The 22,010-nt window shown below is 36.6% G+C and overlaps 1 protein-coding gene across 3 annotated transcripts in view; it reads left to right on the forward strand.

The window, feature by feature from the left end:
• The window catches only part of Acn (apoptotic chromatin condensation inducer acinus), a 295,740-nt gene that overhangs the window by 220,478 nt on the left and 53,252 nt on the right, over positions 1-22,010 (forward strand). For all 3 annotated transcript variants that reach the window (XR_016547575.1, XM_090383866.1, XM_090383867.1), the window contains exon 8: positions 18,614-18,721. Coding sequence is in view for 2 of the 3 variants with exons in the window: in XM_090383866.1 (XP_090239992.1) it covers positions 18,614-18,721 (108 nt within the window). In the remaining variant the exon portion in view is untranslated. The remainder of the gene's footprint in view (positions 1-18,613; positions 18,722-22,010) is intronic.

Here is a 22,010-nt window from a genome sequence, read left to right on the forward strand (position 1 = left end):
TTAAATCTCTGCCCATCAGGTACAGATTCCTTGTGAACCATACTATGTTAATAAACATGATCAGCATCGTCTTGATCCTGGACTCCTGCATATGAAACCTTTTGGGCCTTAGTGATAATTTTGAAGTCCACTGCATGCTCTGAAGCTTCATCTCTTGGTCATAATGAACACCAACACTCATCTCCAGTGACAGTACACTCAAAGAAATTAGGATTGTTTTGACATGTCTGGATGTAGTCTTTGCATGATGACACTCCTCATTGCTTCTGCTCATCTGTGGGGCTGTGCAGCACAAATTTTGCACAGACCTTTTCATATCCAACTCATCAGCCATAATTCTGAGGGTGAAACGAAAAACTTTTCCCGCAGTTTCCTGAACTCTCTCCTCATTTAGAGGTCGACCGATGCCCACTTTGTGGGTCATCACGAATATCCTCTCATCTGTCTTTGAACCTCTTATACCATTCAAACACAGTGGTACAACTTAATATTTCATTGCCATTAACATTCCATACATTTCTGTTACAGATTTTCCCAATTTAAAGCAAAACTGTTCTCATATCAAGAGGTTGACTGATGCCCATTTCTTGGGTCATTGCGAACGTCCTTGCATTTGTTGTTTGATACTCATTTGTTGCTCTATTGCAAAGTCTTAGCATGGAACATTAATGTTACTAATGAAACTGGTTGTTACTTGCAACCTCTCAGCCTGTTGGACAATTGCTATAATACCATCTGTTGGAAATTTGAAATGAGTTTAAAAATAAACAGAAACATCAGTTGGATACGGACTTTCTTGCTACCCATTGTATTCTGGGATCATAAAGGAGCGATTCTGGAAATTATCTGGAGAGAAGAGAAACCATGATGGGGACAAATACTGTGTTATACTTCTGAACCCTGGTGCCTCTGTAGCCAGGTGAGCAGGAGCAGCAGTGCATAGCACACGCTTCTTGATTAGACCGGGGTTCGAGCCTGTGATCACCAAATACGGAGGATGCAGAAAGGTCAGAGAATGACCACCGCATATCCCCAGAGCAATATGGCCTTAGTTGCCAATGCTCCTAAAAACCAAATAACAAACAGACAACAACAAACTTCTGAACCATTTAAAGCCAACAATTCAAAAGAAACAGTGGTTTGGTGTCCTTGGGAAATGGGTGTATGTGTGCCTGCAGCATGTTAATGCCTCTCCTTTCACTGCCATTTTCTGAAGTGAATCAGATACAGAAAAGATGAAGTTTGAAATTTTATTCCATCCTTCATATTTTCCAGACTTAGCTCCATGTGATTATCATCCTTTTTTGGGCACTAAACATTCTTAAAAAATGTATTTTGTAGTAAAGGAATAGTTTTAAGTGTCCCAGTTGTATGGATTTCTTGGAAAATTGCATTTAAAGTGAACTGTTGCCATTGTGAATTTAGAAACAAATAAAGAAATAGTGGGAACTTCTAAACAGGAAGGGAGAGAACTATAATTCTTGAATATTTACTTTTGTTACTGTGGGTATGTATTTAATATTGTGTTTTTATAAATTTTACATATGTAAAATTTATAAAAATTTAATATCTCTTCCTTGTTTTCGTAAATGATCTTCCTTCTTTCATATACACCTCCAATGTTCAAGTTGCTTTCTATGCAGATAATCTTAAGATCTACTCAGCAGTGAAGGAGATTACCGATTCTCGACAGCTTCAATGTGCTCTCAATAAATTCTCTCTGTGGCTATCTCTGAATGGCTTGTCTGCTAATCCCTCGAAGTGCAAAGTAATCTCTTTCTCATCTGGCAGATCTCCACAACTAATGAATACAGAGTACACGGTTAACTCTGTGATCATCGAAAGGTGTGACCAAGTTAACGACATGGGGATTCTCTTCTCCAGCAGTGCTAAATTCGAAGCACATGTCCTTAAAATCACCAGCAAAGCATTCAAAACACCGCGATTCATCAAACAGAACACATACAGGTTCAAAAACTACAGATATGCGGTTGTCCTTTATAAAACTATTGTTCTGCCAATCCTTGAATTCAGTTCACCCATCTGGAATCCTCACACAAAGACTTTCACTAACAAAATTGAAGCAGTCCAAAAAAATTGTCTGTTACCTTACGTACCGTAATCCTCTATTCTATCACTCAGTGTATTATGAATTGCTGTGTGATTACTTTCATCTGAGGCCTCTGTGCACTAGAAGAGTTACTGCTGACATCACCCTTCTAGCCAAAGTAATTACTGGAACTTATGAAGCATCTGATATCCTTACAAAATCAACTTCAGTGCTCCTTAGGTCAGGAATCTTACACCGTTTCGCCTTGACTCTGCCATGGACTTTATGAAGTTCAGTCCACTGAACAGAATCAGCAAATCAGCAGATGACTTTCTCATTGACTGCTTTGACAACTTCCAATCACTGATGAACTCCATCCACAAATTTGCCTTTTCTCTTAAACTGCAAAGTGACTAGCTCTGATCTAATTATTATGTGTTTTATTATCTCTAACTGATTAATTATTACTTGTTTTACCGGTAACTTAACTTAATGCAATCCTCTTTTGTACATATGATTTTTTTGTTTGAATCTATATTAATGTTTATCTTACTGTTGGATTTCATATTATTGTTATTATGTTTGTTGTTCTGATCTCAGATACACTGTTAATGGTTGCCTGTTGTGTATCTTGTTATTAATATTAATAATAAAAAAATATATATTTATTGTGCTGTAGTAGCTGGAAGTTAGTGGTAGTAGTATAATATTCAGGTATAGTACTGTATAAGATTAATTTAATTTTTTTTTTTTAATTACTGCTCCAGTCAGAAGCATAAAATTATGCCTCTCCTTAGAGCAACAAAGCTTTTGCCCCAAAATTAGTGAGGATGTCTTGGCTTAGCTGCTGAACATGGTTATCCTACACATCAGAGTCTTGGAAGGGGTGGGGGATTGGGGGGGAGAGATGAAATGTAAATTTAGCTCTTAGCTCCATGGTAGGATAAGCAGTTCCCACAAAAGGTAGTTATTCTTCATGATTCTATTGTCTGGATAGTTATATTATTTATATATGTATATATGAATGACTGAAACACAAAACGTATTAGAACTTTGTGCCACGTATGGGTTGAAAGCTGAGAAGACAGGAGATACTTGTTGACATTAGACTTCAGCTGTATACACTGAAAATTACTATCTGTAAATAGCAATTTTCAGAGGTTTCAGTTTTCTTTGTCCTTAACGTCTTGAAATCTCTTCCCTTTGTAAATAGTGATTTTCAGTGTACACATGTGAATAGAGGTGGTTCTGTGAGTTTGGAGTTTGACAGTGAATGGATGCTGACTGCAGTACATGTCTGGACTAGTTTGGGAGAAAGTGAGGAAATTTCAGATGGAAATTCAGAGGAATAGTGATCATAAAAGTATCTATAGAAAAGGCAAGCAGCAGAAGCTGAATATCTATGAGTGTGAAGAGACTTTGTAAGAAATGGGTTATTAATTAACCTGACTGCCCCCATTACTTTTTTGATACAAAAAAGTAATGCTAAGAGTGAAAGAAAAAATTCAATTTTCCCCTCTGCATCAAGTTTTTATTTTTTATTATTTTTTTTATGTAGAAGATGCACTGTTTGTGATGTGCTTATCAAGAAAGATTAGAAGTCTAGGTAATCACTGATTGATAGAGATAAGTGGTCATGTCACTGAAGGTAAACATAGGAGCAGTAGAGTTTTTTTTTTTTTTGTGAAAAATAAGAAAAGACAGTTTTAGAAAGATTGAAGTTAACTAATTCTTTTCCCATTGGAAAATTACCTGGAGATCAGTATTTAAGGAATTGGTGGTGGATACTTGAGTTGAGGGCATTTGTGCAGGCAAGGTTTCTCAAGTTAGCACTCTATGTTGGAACATAGTGCTAACATCAGCAAAACAATATTAAGGCTTTCACTGGGAGAAAGAATTGAACCTTGGTGCACCAGCATTACTAGAGAAGTATAAAAACAGAGCCATCTACCATTGCCCTTGTAAATGCTTACACACACAGTTTGATATGATATTCTGGTAGGTAAGTGACAAAAGTCTCAACATTTTGACCAGCTGGTCGATGTAACTAGAAAACTGGCTGAACATAAAATACCAAGGGAAATGACTTCACCTTTTAGGAAAGTTATTCTGAAAATAGTTGGATTTCAAATGCGTGCGTGCGCGCGCGCGCGCGCGCGCACACACACACACACACACACACACACAGTAATTGGATATCCAATTGCAGAAAACAGTTCACAATCTATAATTGTGAGTTTTTTTAGAAGACATAAGAAGAGCAACTGTTTTAGTTTCACCATTGAATTTGTCCAAAAATGAGTAATGTAAGCCATGTATCACCAGTGGATTGTTGCTGACAGGATCCGTATTATCAGTAATTGATCAGAAGGAAGGTTTTGAGATATAGTTTGAGTTGGCAATTGATGGAGTTTTTTGTTATTTTGGAAAGAGCAGAGCTAAGTGCAGTGAGACAATAATTAGACAGCTGGGATTTGTCACCCTTTTTGGGAATTGACTGGATAGGTGCATATTTCCAAGCAAAAAACTAAAATAGCAGTGAAATAAGAAAGTGTGAAATGACAAGAGAAATCCAAGTCCCTTCGTGATGGCATTTTTCCGCTTGTTTGAAAAACCTATGCTCTGGAGCAAGCAAAGAAGTGCAGGTTTTGAGGACAAGTGGAGAAATGCCATCACTTGTAGCTTTCTTGGCATCAATATTATTCAGAATTCTTTTAACATCCTTCTCTGTGAACACCACAGGAGAGATTGAGTGGAATGTAGAAGTTGGTTTAGAAAGATCATTGATACCAGTGTTAGCAGAAAAGTGAGATGCTAATAAGCCAGTGTTTTTATCTTCAACAAAGGAAGCAATAGAACATATGGTTGTAACAAAGGTGGGAGTATAGACTGAGAGAATTTGCATCCAGTAGCATTGGCAAGAGACCAAAATGTTCGATTGTCATTTGAACAAGATGCAAGTTTTCTATAACTGTTCAAAATCAAGTTTGGATTGATTTTCATTTTACAGTTATTGTGATCTTTAATGTATGTAGGCACAAAAGGAAGATGGAGAGTTCAATTCTTGCCAATTTTGATATGCTGCTTTCTTACCTTGAATAGTTGTAGCACATTTATTGGAAAATCATGATAATTTAGATGAAGGGATATATTTTGAGGTGGAGCAGAATGATTTAGAAGGTTTAAAAGAGTAATTCAACCAAGGAGAATATAAATTACCAGCTCATCCTGTTTCACATTTGTGTAATGCCCAATGGCAAGATACTGAGAATAGCCATCTCACATGCTTAACCACTAACATTGATCATGTACTTCAAAGGGTTGCTGGTGAGGAAAAGATCAAGAGTGCTGGTTGTATGTGGTTTGGATTGTTTGATATTCTGGTAGGTAAGTGACAACTTCCGTGAGGTCATTATTGCAAAAGTCTCAACATCTCGACCAGCTGGGTCCATATAACTATAAAACTGGCTGGAGTTGTGAACATTAAAATAACCAAGGGAAATTACCTCACTTTTAGGAAAGTTATTCTGGAAATAGTTGGATTTCAAAGAAAGGAAGGAAGTCAGAGTTCCAAGTGATTAGTGGAGTTGGGAGAACAATAGAGGAAATGAATCTAACAGAATGTGATAGAGAGATTTTAAGTCAGAGGAGATTCCAAATTAGGAAGTCTCTGACATCTTTGTCAGAGCAGATATTTGCTATAGTACACTGGTGGGCAAAACTTAAGGACCAACACTATTTCTAAAGGTTATGACCACAAAATCTTTACTTAAGGTACCTCTTTACTGATGAGAGTAGATTCAGTTGCAGCAGCAATTCTGGACGTTAGCTAATCTGGCAAGGGGTTGGCACATGGTATCACCCTGCAAACATCACTGAAAGGGATCGATATGGCAGTCGAGGTGTTCTCGTCTGGGGAGGTGCTATCTTGAATGGACATACACAACTTGAGATACTGGAAGGCGGTACTGTAACCAGTGCAGGCTACTGTAGTGAGGTAATCCTTCCCCATGTGCGTCAGTTCCGAGGTGCAATTGGCCCCGAGTTCGTGTTTATGGATGATAACATCACACCCCATCGCACTGTAGCTGTTGATATGCTTTTGAAAAGTGAGGACATTGTTTGTATGGTTCGGCCTGCCCGTTTCCCTCTATCTAAATCCCATTGAACACACACGGGATGTTCTGGGGAGATGCCTAGCAGCACGTCGACACCCACCAGAAAATGCTCACCAGCTGAAGATGGTGCTGACAGAGGAATGGACGATGTCACTGCACAAACTTATCAACATTTTTCTAAGTATGGACAGGCGTTGCAAAGCCTGCATCGACATTAGGAGTGGCCATATCTCCTACTGAGTAGTACCTCTTCCCTTTGTTCCATCTTTGTCAGTGATGCATCTGTATCATGGCAGCCAGTGCTATGTTGCCATTTTTGAATCAAGTTCCTCTGTACCATTTTGTTTCCGTTGTATCAGTGTTATTTCCTTCGTCATTTCTGTACCTCACGAGGTTCCTTTGGTATGCTTTTCCCATATCCAGGCCACTTCTATGAGAAGCTACAGGTGAAAAGGACCTGACTGGTCCTTAAGTTTTGCACACCAGTGTATGACCTTTGATGCAAAAGGAATCATAGTGAATAATGACAGCAAGATGTGTATTGAACCATCACATGACTTTTGGGATTCTGTCAGAAAAAAGTGAGGTGGAAAGGTACCAAAGATTTTAGGTAGAAATGGATGTTATTGAGATTAGAACCGAGACTATGTATATTTGTGAAACGAATGAGGAAGTTTTAGGGAGATTTAGACCTTTTTGCAGATGAGTTGGTTGTATCATGGTGAATTCAACAGATACTAATTTCACTTTTTTTTTTAAATAAACTTTTTCTTTCAAGAGTTGTGAATTTTGTAATTGATTTGCAATATAATCATAGCTGTCAACTTTCTTTTTTGCTTGATTTTTACCATCTCTCCATCATAATGAGTTACTATGATTAGATGTAGGTTGCAAAGAGTTATAACCAACCCTTGTTTATAAAGAGCTTCTTAGTCTTCTTGCAGAAAAAGTTTTTCTCTGTCTTTTTCTTTTTACAAAAAAAAAAGTAAAATGCAGTTAAATATGTACATGTGAATTTTTACTTTCAATTGGTGTGGAAACACAATGTAGTCAGACATTTGCAAACAAATAAGCCCAGAGCCGGCATACAATGCATAGAAAGAAATTCAGAATTAGATGAATTAGATGTAGCATTTCGTAGTGACAATGATATCATACATGTTGATTGTTTATTTGCATCTTTTGCATAGAACATAAGCTTGCTCTGAGTTATGCTGATCATTGTTTCACAGGTTCATTGTTCAAAATGTTTCTATATTACAGTGAAATAGCAAAAAAATGTGGTTGTGGAAGAACAGAACCAAGAGGCATTGTTAACTACACAGATAAGGAAAGCAGATAATGGCTCCGAAAAAATGGGCCATTTTTGATTGCTACAAAGGGCAATAATGAAAGTGATTCCAAGCTATATCCCATTTTGGTGACCATTCATAATTTTAAAAAACTTGTCAAATCAAAAGCAGCTTGCTCTAAGTCCTAGCATTGGAAGGTGACTGTAGGGGTACAACATTCAGTATCTTCTTAGCAACTTGAATGTCTGTGGAATACCTTTAAAAAAAACTGATGGTCACTTAGTATTGGTAACATACCCATTGTGGCAGGCCTAACAGTTGGAGTAACAAGAGTATTAAAAGAGGAGAGTGGGCGCTTCGTGGTAATTGGCTGTCTTCGTCATCTTTATTATAATTTGTGGGCTGAAAATGTGCTTGCATGCCTCCTTGTGAAATTGGGTGAATATTTGGTGTAAATTTACTACTGTCTAGAAATAAGCACTAAAAGGGAATTTAGATTTAAACAGTTTCAACTGATGTATGCCACTAAAGTAAAAAAGATTTTGAAGAATGATTGGCATATTGTATGTGTTGATGGCTCTTTGGTTTAAGTGTGAAAGTGGTGTCAGCACAGGAAAAGTGTGATAGTCACTCTTCCAAAAAGGTGGGCGCTAAATTCTAAATTGTTTTCTTCTACTGTTTTTAATACAACCCCACCAAGGATAAATTACTGTGGGATTGCTGTTACCTAAGTATAAAACCTTATGGATTTTTCTATATTAAAACATAGTTGCCATTTTCCTGATTGTCTTTGAATACCACCCAAGTCATCCTGTAAGAATCCACTTGAAGCAGATTGTTGAATCACTCTTCAAGTCTTCATATCATCTGCAAATTTTGATATCGCCCACTCTATCCCTTCATCAATGTCATTTATGAACACCAGTAACAATGTGAATGAAGGGATAGAGTAGTGATTAAAATTTGCAGATGTGAAGATTTTATGAATATTTGTCAGAAAGTTTATATTTCTTTGTAAATTTTATTACCCTTTATATATTAGTTTTGTTAACTTATACTGAAATGTCTTATAACTGAGGATAAAGTACAAGTGAGGACAATTTACTTTTTTAGTTTTAGTAAGTTTAAAGTCACATTTTATTCAAATTATATCATAAGATTAGTAGGAGACCACTATCAGAAATATAAACTATACAAAAAAAAAAAGTCTAATAATAATAGCAATGAAATCCTGTGTTCCTGTATGGTGGCTTTGTATCTTGTTACTCAAATGCAAAGATTTGGATTTAAATCCTACTGAGAATTAGAAGAATTTCTTAAAACCTTTTTGCTTTAGTTAGCTGGCACAGGACTGCTGATGAGCATCATAAGCCTCTCTGCTAGGGTCGGATACCTTATCAGTATCCATTTCTAGTTTTGAATGCTTGGATATGACAACTTTTTAAAACATAAGAATTAATTCAATTTTTTAGGAATATATATACAGTAGACTCTCGATTTTCCAGGATAGATGGTAAAAAAAAAAAAAAAAAAACAAATCCTGGATAATCGATTTCTCAGTTAATCCAAAAATACAGAAGTCCCCGACATGCGTAAGATATACGTTCCAGGACTTCTTACTTCGTCGAGTTTTACGTAACTTAGGAATGACTAGTAACATATTGCTACTATATTATTATTGACAGATCTGAATTCAGCATGATACTTTTTAATGTTTGACTATTTTCATACGTTCTTATTAGTTTAATTTTCTGATCCAAATCGATCACTTTCCCTTTGTTGGTAGATATACTAGTACCGCTGTCACTTATTCTCTTAGTCGGCACCATAATAATGGTCAAAATTAAATTTTCTGTAAAGAACTTCAGAGGGTTAAGGCAAAAACTCACTATTATCACTCCATGCAAGCTCACATTTTACTGAAGCACATTTCTGGAGGTCAACAAAAACAATTTGCACTTTCCGTTTTATTGGGTGTTTCTGTTAGCGCAATCTATTATAAACGGGTAGTAAACTCGATCTTATTGCATTTGCGATGATACCAATAGCTGGAATTCTGTGGGTTTTTATGTTATTATGGTGAAGTGTGTAACTGAAATTTTTTGCATTTACCCATCATTTTTGCGATTTCTAAATAAAAAAAAAAATATTTACTATAAAAAAAGTTTCCGACATCCCTGACATAAATAATGAAACAAAATTTGCCCTTTTGCGGTGTGACAGAACAAGCAAAAACAAACTAAACATTTGGTGTTTTTTTGAGTAGTGGGGGTTGCAAGATAACTGTCACATTAATCTCCTAATGACGACTTATAACGCCATTTCTTGTCACTTATTTACGACTTGCAAAATATTTGTTTATACATATTCTAGTTACTTGAATTTTATGATTTCTGCCCCCCCCCCCCCCCCCATTTGGAGTCTTGAAGTGTTCCGGTTAACCCAAAATCCCGGTAAATCGAGAGTGTTGTACCTATATAATTAGTCATCACTTGTATTTAGAGCACATAACAGATTGAATGTGTGTATCCTCTATGCTTGTTTGCTCATAGCACTGAAATTAGAGGCAAACCCCCATTTAACACAGTACTTCTACAACACGGTTTCGCTCTAACATGATTGATAAATTGCAGAAATCCTCGCACAACATGGTTTGAAATCTCGCACAACATGGTTTGAAATCCTCGCACAACATGGTTTGAAATCTCGCACAACATGGTTTGAGAATTGCTGGAAATCTCACATAACACGGTATTTTTGAGCTTTTATGCTAGGAAAACCCTGCTATTATGTTAATGTAATTTTCAACGTTTCCATTACTTTTTGTGAATCCCTGTTGTTGATTCGCTAGTAGTTATCACCTTCGTGATATTTTTCTAAAGTAAATTTCTGGAGGTCACTACCATAAAACAATTTGCAGTTTCCGGTTTATTGGGCTTTTCTGTTAGTGCAATCAAATATAATAATAACGGATAGTAAACTCGATCTTCTTGCATTTGCTATAGTACTGATAGCTGAAATTCTGTGGGTTTTCACGTTATTATGGTGAAATGTGTTGTTTTCCCTTCCATGAAAAATTCATCATATAAAAAAATAAATAAATTTTCAGAAACTCATTACTCCGTATCTCACTTGTGCATATCGTGTTTGTTGCAACTTGTGCGAGCTGTGTTCTTTGTTATTAATTGCTTATAATTTTTACAGTCTTAAATTTTACAACTAAAAAAAAAAAAAATTTCAGTGAACAGAAATATCAATTAGTACGTACATACTACAGTACGTATTAATTAAGCCATGTGTGTAAGTGTAAATTTATTTTTATTTTGCTAACTGGAAAACATTCTTCCGATTTTCATGTTCATTTAAAGCAGGAGTCCACTGTATTTTGTTGGGAGATCCCTGGGTTCTGTGCTATTGAACATGTGCTTGTTTGAGACCATAAAAAGTAATTGCGACTTCGAAGAGTGCAGTTCATGACTTTTAAAGAGAGCAGAAGGTACATGAAATCTAGATGCTGCAGAAGAGATTGTGCTTAGCAGCGATGAAGAGGAAGAAAATTAAATGAACATACATTATCTGACATATAAGTATCACAGTTTGTAAGGTAAGACGTTTGTTTAGTTATTACTATTTAAGTTACTACTATTATAAAAATAAAGTTAAAATATTAAGTTATTACTACTATAAAAATTAAGTTTCCAGTAGTTATAAAAAAGAAAAGTCTTTTTGTTAGCTTTTGGAATGTAACCCCTCTTTTTTGTACTGGTTCTTAGTCTATATTCTTATAATCTATATCTATATCCTTATAATCTATATAAGGAACCAAATCCCGTGTATACAGGATTTGGAAGGAACCAAACTACCTTGTTATATGAGGGTTACCTGTATAAGTAGTTTTAAAGATAATGCCAGCTGCATTCGTTTTTCTGTCTGTACTGTGGGGGTTAGGTTTTCCCTCCTGTGATGATGTGTGTGATTAGGCTCTTTAGAATGCACTATCTGAATGAGCAGCCAGGTAGCATTTTGAAGGGAAATGTCTAGTTGAAAATGTTAATAAAATCCCTATTGATGGGTAGTGTAGGGTCATTGCATTAATTGCATAAAACATTTATTCATCACTTGGCACATGTTGAGGCTACATGTTGATGATGGAATCAAATATTCTGAAAGCAGTTGCAACAGTGCCTTTGAGTTTTTAATAAATGATAGATTCACCTACCAAGTGAAGTGATATTATTTGACTAAAAATGATGGTAGTTCATCATCATCAGCCATTTTCAATCCACTGCAGGATGAAGGCCTCTCCAGCAACTTTCCAGTTCCTTCTGTTTTGAGCACTGGCCATCCATTTACTACTCGAAAACTCATGAATTTCATCTATCCATCTCCGCCTTTGTCTTCCAGGTTTTCTTCTAGCTCCTCTTGGGTACCATTCTATTATTTTCTTAGTCCATCTGTCATCATGTCTTCGAGCTATGTGTCCTGCCCAAGACCATTTTAGTTCTTTAGTTTTGATAAGAATGTCCTTTACTTGAGTTTGCTGCCTAATCCATGTGTTTCTCTTCTTATCTAACAATCTGATTCCCAATATGATTCGTTCCATTCTTCGCTGTGTAGTTCTCAGCTTCTCTTCCATTCTTTTGGTGAGTGCCCAAGTTTCACTTCCATAAGTCATGGTGGGGAGTATACATTGATTCATTATTTTACGTTTCAGACAAACTGGGATATTGCTCTTCAGTATGTGACTATATTTCCTGAATGCTATCCATCCAAAATTTATTCTTCTCTTGACTTCCAGCCATTTATCATTATTACAGCTAATAACTTGTCCCAGATAAGTATATGACTCCACCTTTTCAATTACTGCTCCTTCAATCATTATTTCCCTTTCCGTGGCGTACTTGTTCATCATTACTTTTGTTTTAGCCATATTCATCTTTAGTCCAAAATCCTTACTAACTGTGCATAACTGATTAAGATTTTCCTCTAATTCTTTGGGATCGTGGCTTATGACCACAATGTCATCTGCAAATCGTAAATGGTTTAGGTACTCTCCGTTCACATTGACTCCTTTCTGCGACCAGTCTAATCTTCTGAAAGCTTCCTCAAGGGCAGCAGTAAACAGCTTCGGAGATATTGTGTCTCCTTGTCGAACTCCTTTCTCGATTTTAAATTTGCTACTGTCTTTGTCTAGTCTAATAAAGGATGTAGCACTCTCATATATTTTCTTCAAAATCATAATATATGGAGTATCTATGCCTTGTCTTTCCAGTGCCCGAAACATTGCCTTATGCTGTATGGAGTCAAATGCCTTTTCATAATCCACAAATGCCAGGCATAATGGTGTTTTATATTCATTTGCTTTCTCCATTAGCTGTGATATTACGTGAAGGTGATCCATAGTTGAGAATCCTGTCCTAAAGCCAGCTTGCTCTTTCGGTTGATTCTCATCAAGTATTCTTTCTAATCTGTTAGTAATGACCCTTGTGAACAACTTGTAGATATGGGATAACAAGCTAATTGGTCTATAATTTCCAATTTCTGATTTATCTCCTTTCTTATGCAGCAAAACTATGATTGCATTATTCCACTGCTTAGGCATCACACCTTTTCTAATGCACTTTGTGAAGAGCCTTGCCAGTTTTTGTGTTATGTCTCTTCCTCCCAATTTTAACAACTCTACAGTAACTTCATCTTCCCCCGGGGCTTTCCGATTCTTCATTTTCTTCAATGCATGTTCTACCTCATCGGGAAGAATATCGGGTATGTCGTATGTGTTGCTACTTTGCAATCCATCTTCCCCACTGCTGGTATCATTCCCTCGCTCCTTGTATAATTCTCTATAGTAGTCTTCTGCTATTTGAATTATGCCTTCTCTGCTGTTTATAAGTACACCATCGCTATTCTTCAGTTTCAGTATCACTTGTCTTCCTGTATTACTGCTCATGGCTGCTGATTTAAATCCTTTGTTTTCCCTTAATGCTTGTTCTACTTTTCTTGTGTTAAATCTTCTTATGTCCTCTCTGAGTCTCTTTCTAATGGCTTTGCATAACTCAGTATACTCAATTTTCTCCCTGTCAGTGTTTTTCTTGCTCTTCATTTGTCGTCTTTGGTTGATCATGACAAGTGTTTCTTGACTAATTTTTTCTTCTTTGGATTTCTGTTTCCCTATAGGTTTCTTGGGCTTTATCACTTTTAGAAAGTTGTAATATTCCTCGTCGATATCTTGGTCCTGAGCAGTCTGCAAAAGCTCAAACTTGTTCTTAAGTTCCAGTACATACTGCTTTTTCTCCTCCTCTGTTATTTCAAAGACCTTTGTATTATTTACTCGAGTCAGTTTTTTCCTTTCCTACATCTATATCAAGTGTACATCTTACCATTCTGTGATCACTTCCAACATTTACCTTATTCAGGACAGTAACATCATTCACAATATATCTTCTGTTAGTGAGGATGAAGTCGATTTCATTAGTTGTTAATCCATTTGGACTCTTCCATGTCCACTTTCTGTTCACCCTTTTCTTGAAAAAAGTGTTCATTACTGACATTCCTTGAGATTCTGCAAATTCCACAAGTCTTTCACCTCTTTTATTTCTTTCACCAATTCCAAAATTTCCTATAGTTCCTCTTTCTGCGCTGTTTTGCCTTTTTCCAACCTTAGCATTGAAGTCCCCCATAATAATAGTGTAGTGGGTTTTCTGCTCATCTAGAAGACTCAATTTCAGTGTACATTTCTTCAACCTCTTCATCATCATGGCTCGATGTTGGTGCATAAATCATTATAATCTTTAGCTTGTATCTCTTAGAAATCGTGAGTATTATTAGTCTTGACGCTCTTGGTGATGTACTTTTGAATTCCAAAATGTTGTTTTTAAAATCTTTATGGACCAGAAACCCAACTCCACCTTCACTCCTTTCACTGTTTCCATTGGTGTACAGCAGATTTCCACTTGATAAACTTATAAGTGATTCATTTCTTCTTCTTGTTTCAGCCAAACCGATGATATTCCAATTCACATTTTCTAATTCCTTTTCCAGCTCTAATATCCTGTCTTCACCGATGAGTGATCGTATGTTATAACAGGCCAAGTTCAATTTCCGTGCATGGCAGCCTGGTCGTACCCAGAGATTCTTATCACCCTCTGCTTCCACTCTGATCCTCTCGCTGCCGTAAGAGGGAGAGTGAAAGCTGCTGGGGACTGAGGGCCATTTGTATTGTTGTGCTCTCATTGCTGGAGGGTTTGGTCTTTTCCTCTTCACGCTGACCAGGCGTCTTGAAGAGAACCACTCTACACGTTCGTTGCCACCTAAGTGACGTAACAGGGCTTACCATCGAGAAGGTGTGCATGAGTGGATTTTAGGGAGGCAGGCCAACCGGACTTCTCCTAAATCTTCTGTAATAGAGAGATATTGGATCCATCAGTGTTTTAGGCTGAGTGTCTGATAACACACAGGATACCTGTTCCCCTCTAAGATGGTAGTTACTTTAGGTCAATTTGTGTATAATAGTTGTTTCTAAAGAGCCTACGTGCACTGTCAGCCATTGTTACTGTTGCAAGAGGGCCAGAATTCCCCCCCCCCTCCCCCAGTAGTTTAAGACAGAAAAATGAATTGCAAATTGCAGTGTGAGTATTATTTTTCAAACTATTTATATACCCAAAGATAAGAACTGCTGTAAACAATTAACCAGGGACCTCATCAGTTGATTTCTGAGAGAACACTGCAAAGAGAATTGCATAACAAGGAATAAAAGGCATAAAAACTGCACTGCTGATGATTGGAAAGTTGTGATGTGGTCTGGTCCAGAATTTTCTTACACTCCAATGATGCCAGCCACACAGGAGAAGCAATGAACGTAGTTGATCAAAACTTAAATGAATTTTGAAGTGGATCCTCTACTTTAAATAACAACCAGATAAAAATATTCTGGGTGATCAGGTTTTGCTTAACATTTGAGGGGCACTCATGATTTCAGTGCATCCTCGAAAGGATGTCAACTGTGTGATTCACAGAAGAATCAGACAGTTGACTATTTTAAATTGTCCAATGAAGTCGTCAGATTTAAATCCTATAAAGAACATTTGAGACTATCTTGAATGGAAAGCAAAAACACAACAGCTTCTGCAATATCTAAATAAATTATGAGCTCATTTGTTTTCAGAATGGTCTAACCTAATACTGAGATAAACTATTTAGGAGTCTAGTTAAACTCCTATTAACAAGAATTCATGAACTAATTTATGGTAAAAGAGGAGTAGCACCTTATTAATTAAAAAATTACAGTACTTAATTATTATTTTTTACAGATAATCTAATTATACTTCTGACAGTTATACATAATGGCCTGTTTAAGTATTGAAGTTGTCACAGTGATATCTGGCTGGAAAACTAGAATGAATATTTTTGATTTCATAAAATAAAAAGATTCAACTTCTGTTCTCAGTGCACCTATAACTTTGTAGTAGTAGTAGTAGTATTAGTGATCTTTTGCATAGAGCTTCTGAACTAATTAATCTTTTTTTTTTTTTTTTTTTAAGTACTGATAAACCAGAATCCAGACACAAACACTTAGTGTTTGTGTGGGTTATTTGAAAAATATTGGAAAGTGCTTTTGGCTATGCCAGAAAGCATAGTGAAAACTTGCTGAATGCTTCTCCTTTGATAAGGAGTGCCAATTATGCTTTAAGTCTTTGGACCAACCAGGGGAACTAAATACACTACATAAAATGTGAATAATATTTTTTTCCTTTTTGCAGGCAGTTAACCTTTATCATACCATACATATTAATATAGACTTGTAAAAACTTCCTCAAAGTTTTCTATTTAGCTGGTTTTGATAGCTATCATTTGAACTGGCGTAATATGGCCTTTAAATGGATTCGTCATCAAACCCAAACCAAGCTTAGCCAATGACACCTTGGATTTTTATTTTGCAACAGTGTACAATTATTGAAGCAAAAAGTAAAACATTATTTTGAGTGTGTGTGTCTAGAATATTATACAAAGAAAGTGCATCACCTAGGTGTTCAAAGAAAGTGCATCACCTAGGAATTTCACATTTCTAACCCTTTTTCACAATGATTTGTTACATTAATGACTAGCATCACAAAATCTAGTCATTAATGTAACAAAAGATATTTATTAATAGTTAAGGTAAAGCTAAGTAATATTTGGCAGGTGCTCTCAAAATATATTCCAAAATGAGCATTTGCAACCTTTAAACAACAATTTTGGTAAACATGATAAATTATGGCTGAAACATTATCAGAAGCCCTCAGTTTGCTTCAGTTTATCATTTTAAATGGAAAACAAAATAAAAAATTCACCAAGTGCAAACTAATATTTAGTTGAACAGTCTCTGGCCCTGATGACAGCAGCACACCGTCGAGACATTGACAAGATCAGTTTCTGAAGGTAATCAACTGATAGTTTGTGGTTCCAAACACAAATTATGAAGTTCACAAAGGGTCTTTGGTTTCTTTCTGGCAACTACAGATTCCACACGATGCCAACAGTTCTCTATAGGATTCAGGTCCGGGCTGTTTCCTGGCCAGCTAAGAGGACCTATTTAATGGACCTTTCTTCCAACCATTTTTTCACCTGTAACAAATGTAAACACATTACTGTTGATCCTGTAATGCAGAAATGAAGCTAAAGTAACTACTTACACTTTTTGCCCGATGACAAGAAGCAAAGTTTGTTCCCGAGTCGTCCTGAAAGATGCAGTTACGTGGCAGGTTGAAATGGTCTCTAATGGTTGGCAGCAATTTGCCTTCCAATATAGCCAGGTATCCATTGGCATTTACGGAACCTTTTATAAACTGCAGGTGACTTTCTCTGCAATACGAAATGCAACCCCATATCATTTGGCTGGTAGGAAATTTCACTATAGACATCATACAGTCTGGATGGTATTCTTCACCACATCTATGGCAAATTGTTTGTCTCTCATCAGAGCCATGTAGGTTGAATTTCTTCTCATCCAAGAAAATAACTGAAGTCAGTTATTTTCTTGGATGAAATAACTTCTGCTTGGGGATCCATTTGACATGCTCCTTACACCAAATTAATTGGGCCTCTTTCATTTTTTATGTGAGGAGGGGCTTCTTCTTAGGACGACAGGCTATAAGTCCAATTTTGAAGAGGCAGTCTTCTGACTGTTACTGCACTTGCTAACACTCCTGTATGTTCTTCCCATTTGCATTTCAGCTCAGACAAAGAAGCTTTGTGGATTTTAAGGCATAAGCCTTCAAAATGCGGTCCTGTTTTGGCATAGAGACTCGTTTGTGTCCGGTTCCCTTTTTCCTATCAGCAGGACCAGTATTCTTGAGTTTGGAAAGAAATCTACTCACTGTCGACTGATTACAAGACACTCTATAAGCAATATGACGGGAAGAACATCCTTCCTCACGTAAAGCAACAATAGCATTCTTTCTTCGTGGCGTCAACTGCACGTAACACCCTGGCACAAGCAAGGAATGACTACAACTCTTGCAGACCGTCTTATATAGCTGAAAGTAACAGCTGATGCAATGGTATGTCATCGCCTAAGCGTGTCAGTATTATCTGATGCAATCTGTAAGAAATATTACCATTATTATTATTTTTTATTATTAATAGCCATATGATGCAAGGAAGCCTGAGGCCTATGCTGCACCATGGAAAAAAAAAAAAAAAGCTCCCGAGTTACTCTCTGTGTGTGTGTGTGTGTGCGCGCGTGCGTGCGTGCGTGCGTGTGTGTGCGCGCGTGTGAGAGAGAGAGAGAGAGAGAGAGAGAGTCAAAAGTAGAAGGGAATCACCAAGAAAGAGAAGAATGATGATATCCAGCTCAGGACCCTGGGTGTGCCAAGCCAATACTTGCCAGATGTGAGATTTAAGTTATTTGGATTACAATTTTAAGGGGTGATGCACCCCTTAATTTTCTTTGAACACCAATGTATTAAATGAGTTTTAACCATTTTAACAATGAGGAATATACAAAGAAGTTTCAAGAAATGTTACCAGTAACCGTTAGGTTTACCAGCTGATGTTTCTGTTGCATGTCAGTTACATAAAACCATGATTATCTATGGTTAATCTTGTTAACATTATTCATAAATTTATTACGAAATTTGTTAGTATATATAATTAATGAGCTTCTTGTCCATATTTAGTATGAAACTCAAGAACAAGCTGTGGCAACAAGAGATTCCCTTCATGGTTCGCGATGGCCAGTATCCAACCCTAAAACACTAATAGTAGACTTTGCTACACAGGAAGAGGTAAGGCTGCAGATATAACAAATTTTAATGGAATTATTATGCGAATACAGACAATATTCGCATAATGCTGTAATTCACAATATGCGAAAATGCAATACAGACAGTCCTTTACTTTCGGACATAATGCATTCCTGAAAACTCATCCAAAGTCAAGTGATAGACTTTCATGTTTGTTGCTTGACTGCCAGAAAGCTGAAAAATATAAAATCCATTTTTACCTTTTCCACTCAATTTTATAAAATAAATGCAAAATGCACTAAAATTGTTAAATAATTGCACAAACAAACAAACACTGTTGTACAGATCAAGATGGCAACCCTGCTGTCAGACAGTTTCAGCAACCTTGCAACATATGGTAATTTATAAAGTTCATTCATCCAGATGTCCGAAAGATTGAGAACACCATCCAAAAGTTGATTTACGTGTCAATATATCATATCTGAAGAAATGAGTTGTCTGGATGTTGAATGTCCAAAAGAAAATTACTCTCTGTATTTGTAAATTTTTTTTTTTCCAATTTCATTATAAGTTCAAGCACTTGTGAAAAATCTGCATCACTATTTGAATGTTTTTCTTTTTTCCTAATTGCAATATTCAAGTTTATTCATTGCTCCATTTCAATTTTAACAGTAACAGAACACTTGTGGAATTTTAAAACTTTGTAAAAGTGAAAAATTTGTATGCAAATGCAAATGTATGCAAAACAGGACATATTAATATTAAAATATTAATATGTCCTGTTTTGACATTATTGCTGTATTTAAAAAATAATGTAAATAAAAGCTGTTATTTTTGATGCAACTATATCCTCTACATGTATTTATATATCAATTCATTTTTTATCATATTCTGGATCTGTATTCCACAGATATTCTTCAATTTCAGTTTTTGTAAGTTGAAATTGGACTACTGGGGGACAACAGGTACAATCTTCTCAGATTTTTTGAGCTGTTTTGTGCTGTCACCTACTGGCCAGAAAATTAGAAACCTTTATTCAGTATCTAGTAGGGTCACCTTTTATGCGAATTACAGCCCATACATGTCATGGCATGGGTTTCAACAGGTGTCTAAGGGCATCTCACTCTATATTTGTCCATTCTTCCATCAAGATAGTTGTCAGATGTGTTGTGGTTGGTAGACCACAATACATCATCTGACAACTGCAAAGCTGAACTGCCCTTTCAGACATTCAGATCTGGAGGATTTGGTGGCCGGGGTAGATGTTGGAAATATTTTCCAAGGTTTCCAACATCTACCCTGGCAATCCAGGTAAAAATGAAGTATTAAAGAGTGAAGTTGGTCTAATATTACAGAAAGATATTCACTGGAGATAACATGGCCTTCTAATGATATGAGCAGACCCACTCCGTATCAACAGTGGTGGGTATGAGACAGTCTGGATGGCTTCACAGGTTCACCATACCATTGGTGCAAAAGTAAATCAAGACTCATCAGACCATTAGATGTTTCCACTATTCCACAATCCAGTCTTGGCATTGGTGGCATCACTCCAGTCAAATGTTCAGATTCTTTATAGAAAGAAATCCCTTTTATATAGGCACATACTACCAAATCTCAGGTTGTTCAATTCACACCACATAGTTCAGTTGAAAATAGGCTGTTCTTTACCTGTATTGAATTTTTCTGTCATGTTCTCACAGTTGACCTTGTATTCTGATGCCTAATTTAAATTCCTTTGGTCTCATTTTTGGAGTACCAACTATTAGCATTAGCAAAGGCACATGATGCAAGAAAGCAAGCTTAAAAAGCATCAGCCAAAACACACACACACACACACACACACACACACACACACCCTCATTTCACCCATCCACTCACTCCAAATCTAGTTCTGCCTTGAATCTGTTTAAGTTATCAAATTCTACAATGACAGATGAAAGTTTGTTCCATCAATCAACCACCCACTGGCTAAAGGCAAACTTCCACACATCTATCCTACAACTGTCTTTCCTCAGTTTGAATTTATGTCCTCTCAGGCGATTATTCTGAGCAAGAGGAAGAATTCCATCAGCATTGAGCATGCTCAAATAATTCAAGACTTTATACACCTCAATCAGATCACCTAGCAGGTGCCTAGTCTCCGGACACTGTAATTTGCAAAACTTAAAAAAACCTTTCTTCGTAAGAGCAACCCAACCATTTGTTCCGTTCACTAATCTTGTTGCCCTTCTCTGTACTTGTTCCAGCAGCTCTACATCCTTCTTAAAATAGGCCTCCGGACCTGTATACCTCAAGGTATGGTCTGACCATTGCCTTATACAAGGAAATAATCACCTTATCCCTGCTAGAAAAATTCCTTTATATCATTGCCAAGACACCATGAGCTACTCTTGCAGATCATCTGCACTGTTCAGAAAACTTCATATAAGCCTGCACAATTACCCCCAGCCCCTTTTCACTCTCTGCTACTGTCAGTGTAGTACCACAGAGTTTATACGTTACTCTGGGGTTACTGCTTTCCATATGCAGTACTTTACATTTGTCAATGTTAAACTTCAGTGTGCATTGCCACCTCTCAGCCCACCTGCTCAACTTTTCTAGATCCTGTTGCAGCAGCGTACTGTCATTAGTCTCATTAACAACCCTGCTGACCTTTGTATTGTCTGCAGACTTGGGCATTAAACCTGATATACCATCATCAATATCATTAATAAATACAGAAAAACATGAACCCTGGGGGACTTCACTAATAACATTAGTCCACAAAGAGCAGTGTCCATTGATTACCACTCTCTGTCTTCTCCCACTCAACCATCCCTTTATCCATAGCAGCAATTTGCCTCCAATGCCACACTGCTCCAATTTGTGCAGCAGTCTTCCATGTGCAGCAGTATCAAAAGCCTTTCTAAGATCCAAATGTATGATATGAAAATTATTCTTTGCATCCAGTTCCTTTGTGACTGGATTCCACAATCCAGTCACAAAGGAACCCCTCTAGTCAAATGTTTAGATTTTTTATAGAAAGAAGTGCCTTTTATCCCTCCTATTGTGTTCAGGTCAATATGACCTGGTCGCCTTCTTTTTATGCCCATAAATCCTATATTTATTTAAATATTTTTTTGCTGCTCTATGACTTTTACTAATTTACCCTAATAATGGTGTACCTGGATTGACAAAAAAATTTTACAGTTAGTTTTTTTTATAAATGTAATTGTTACACTTATTGTGCTTGGGTCAGTATGACCTGACGATCAGTTTTGTTAAAATTTAAGGAACAAGAAGCGAACTATTATCATAAATGATCATATTTTATTGGTTTTGTTTTATT

This window comes from Mastigoproctus giganteus, chromosome 10 (assembly GCF_048544385.1).
Source record: "Mastigoproctus giganteus isolate SK-2022 chromosome 10, ASM4854438v1, whole genome shotgun sequence".
NCBI lineage: Eukaryota > Metazoa > Arthropoda > Arachnida > Uropygi > Thelyphonidae > Mastigoproctus > Mastigoproctus giganteus.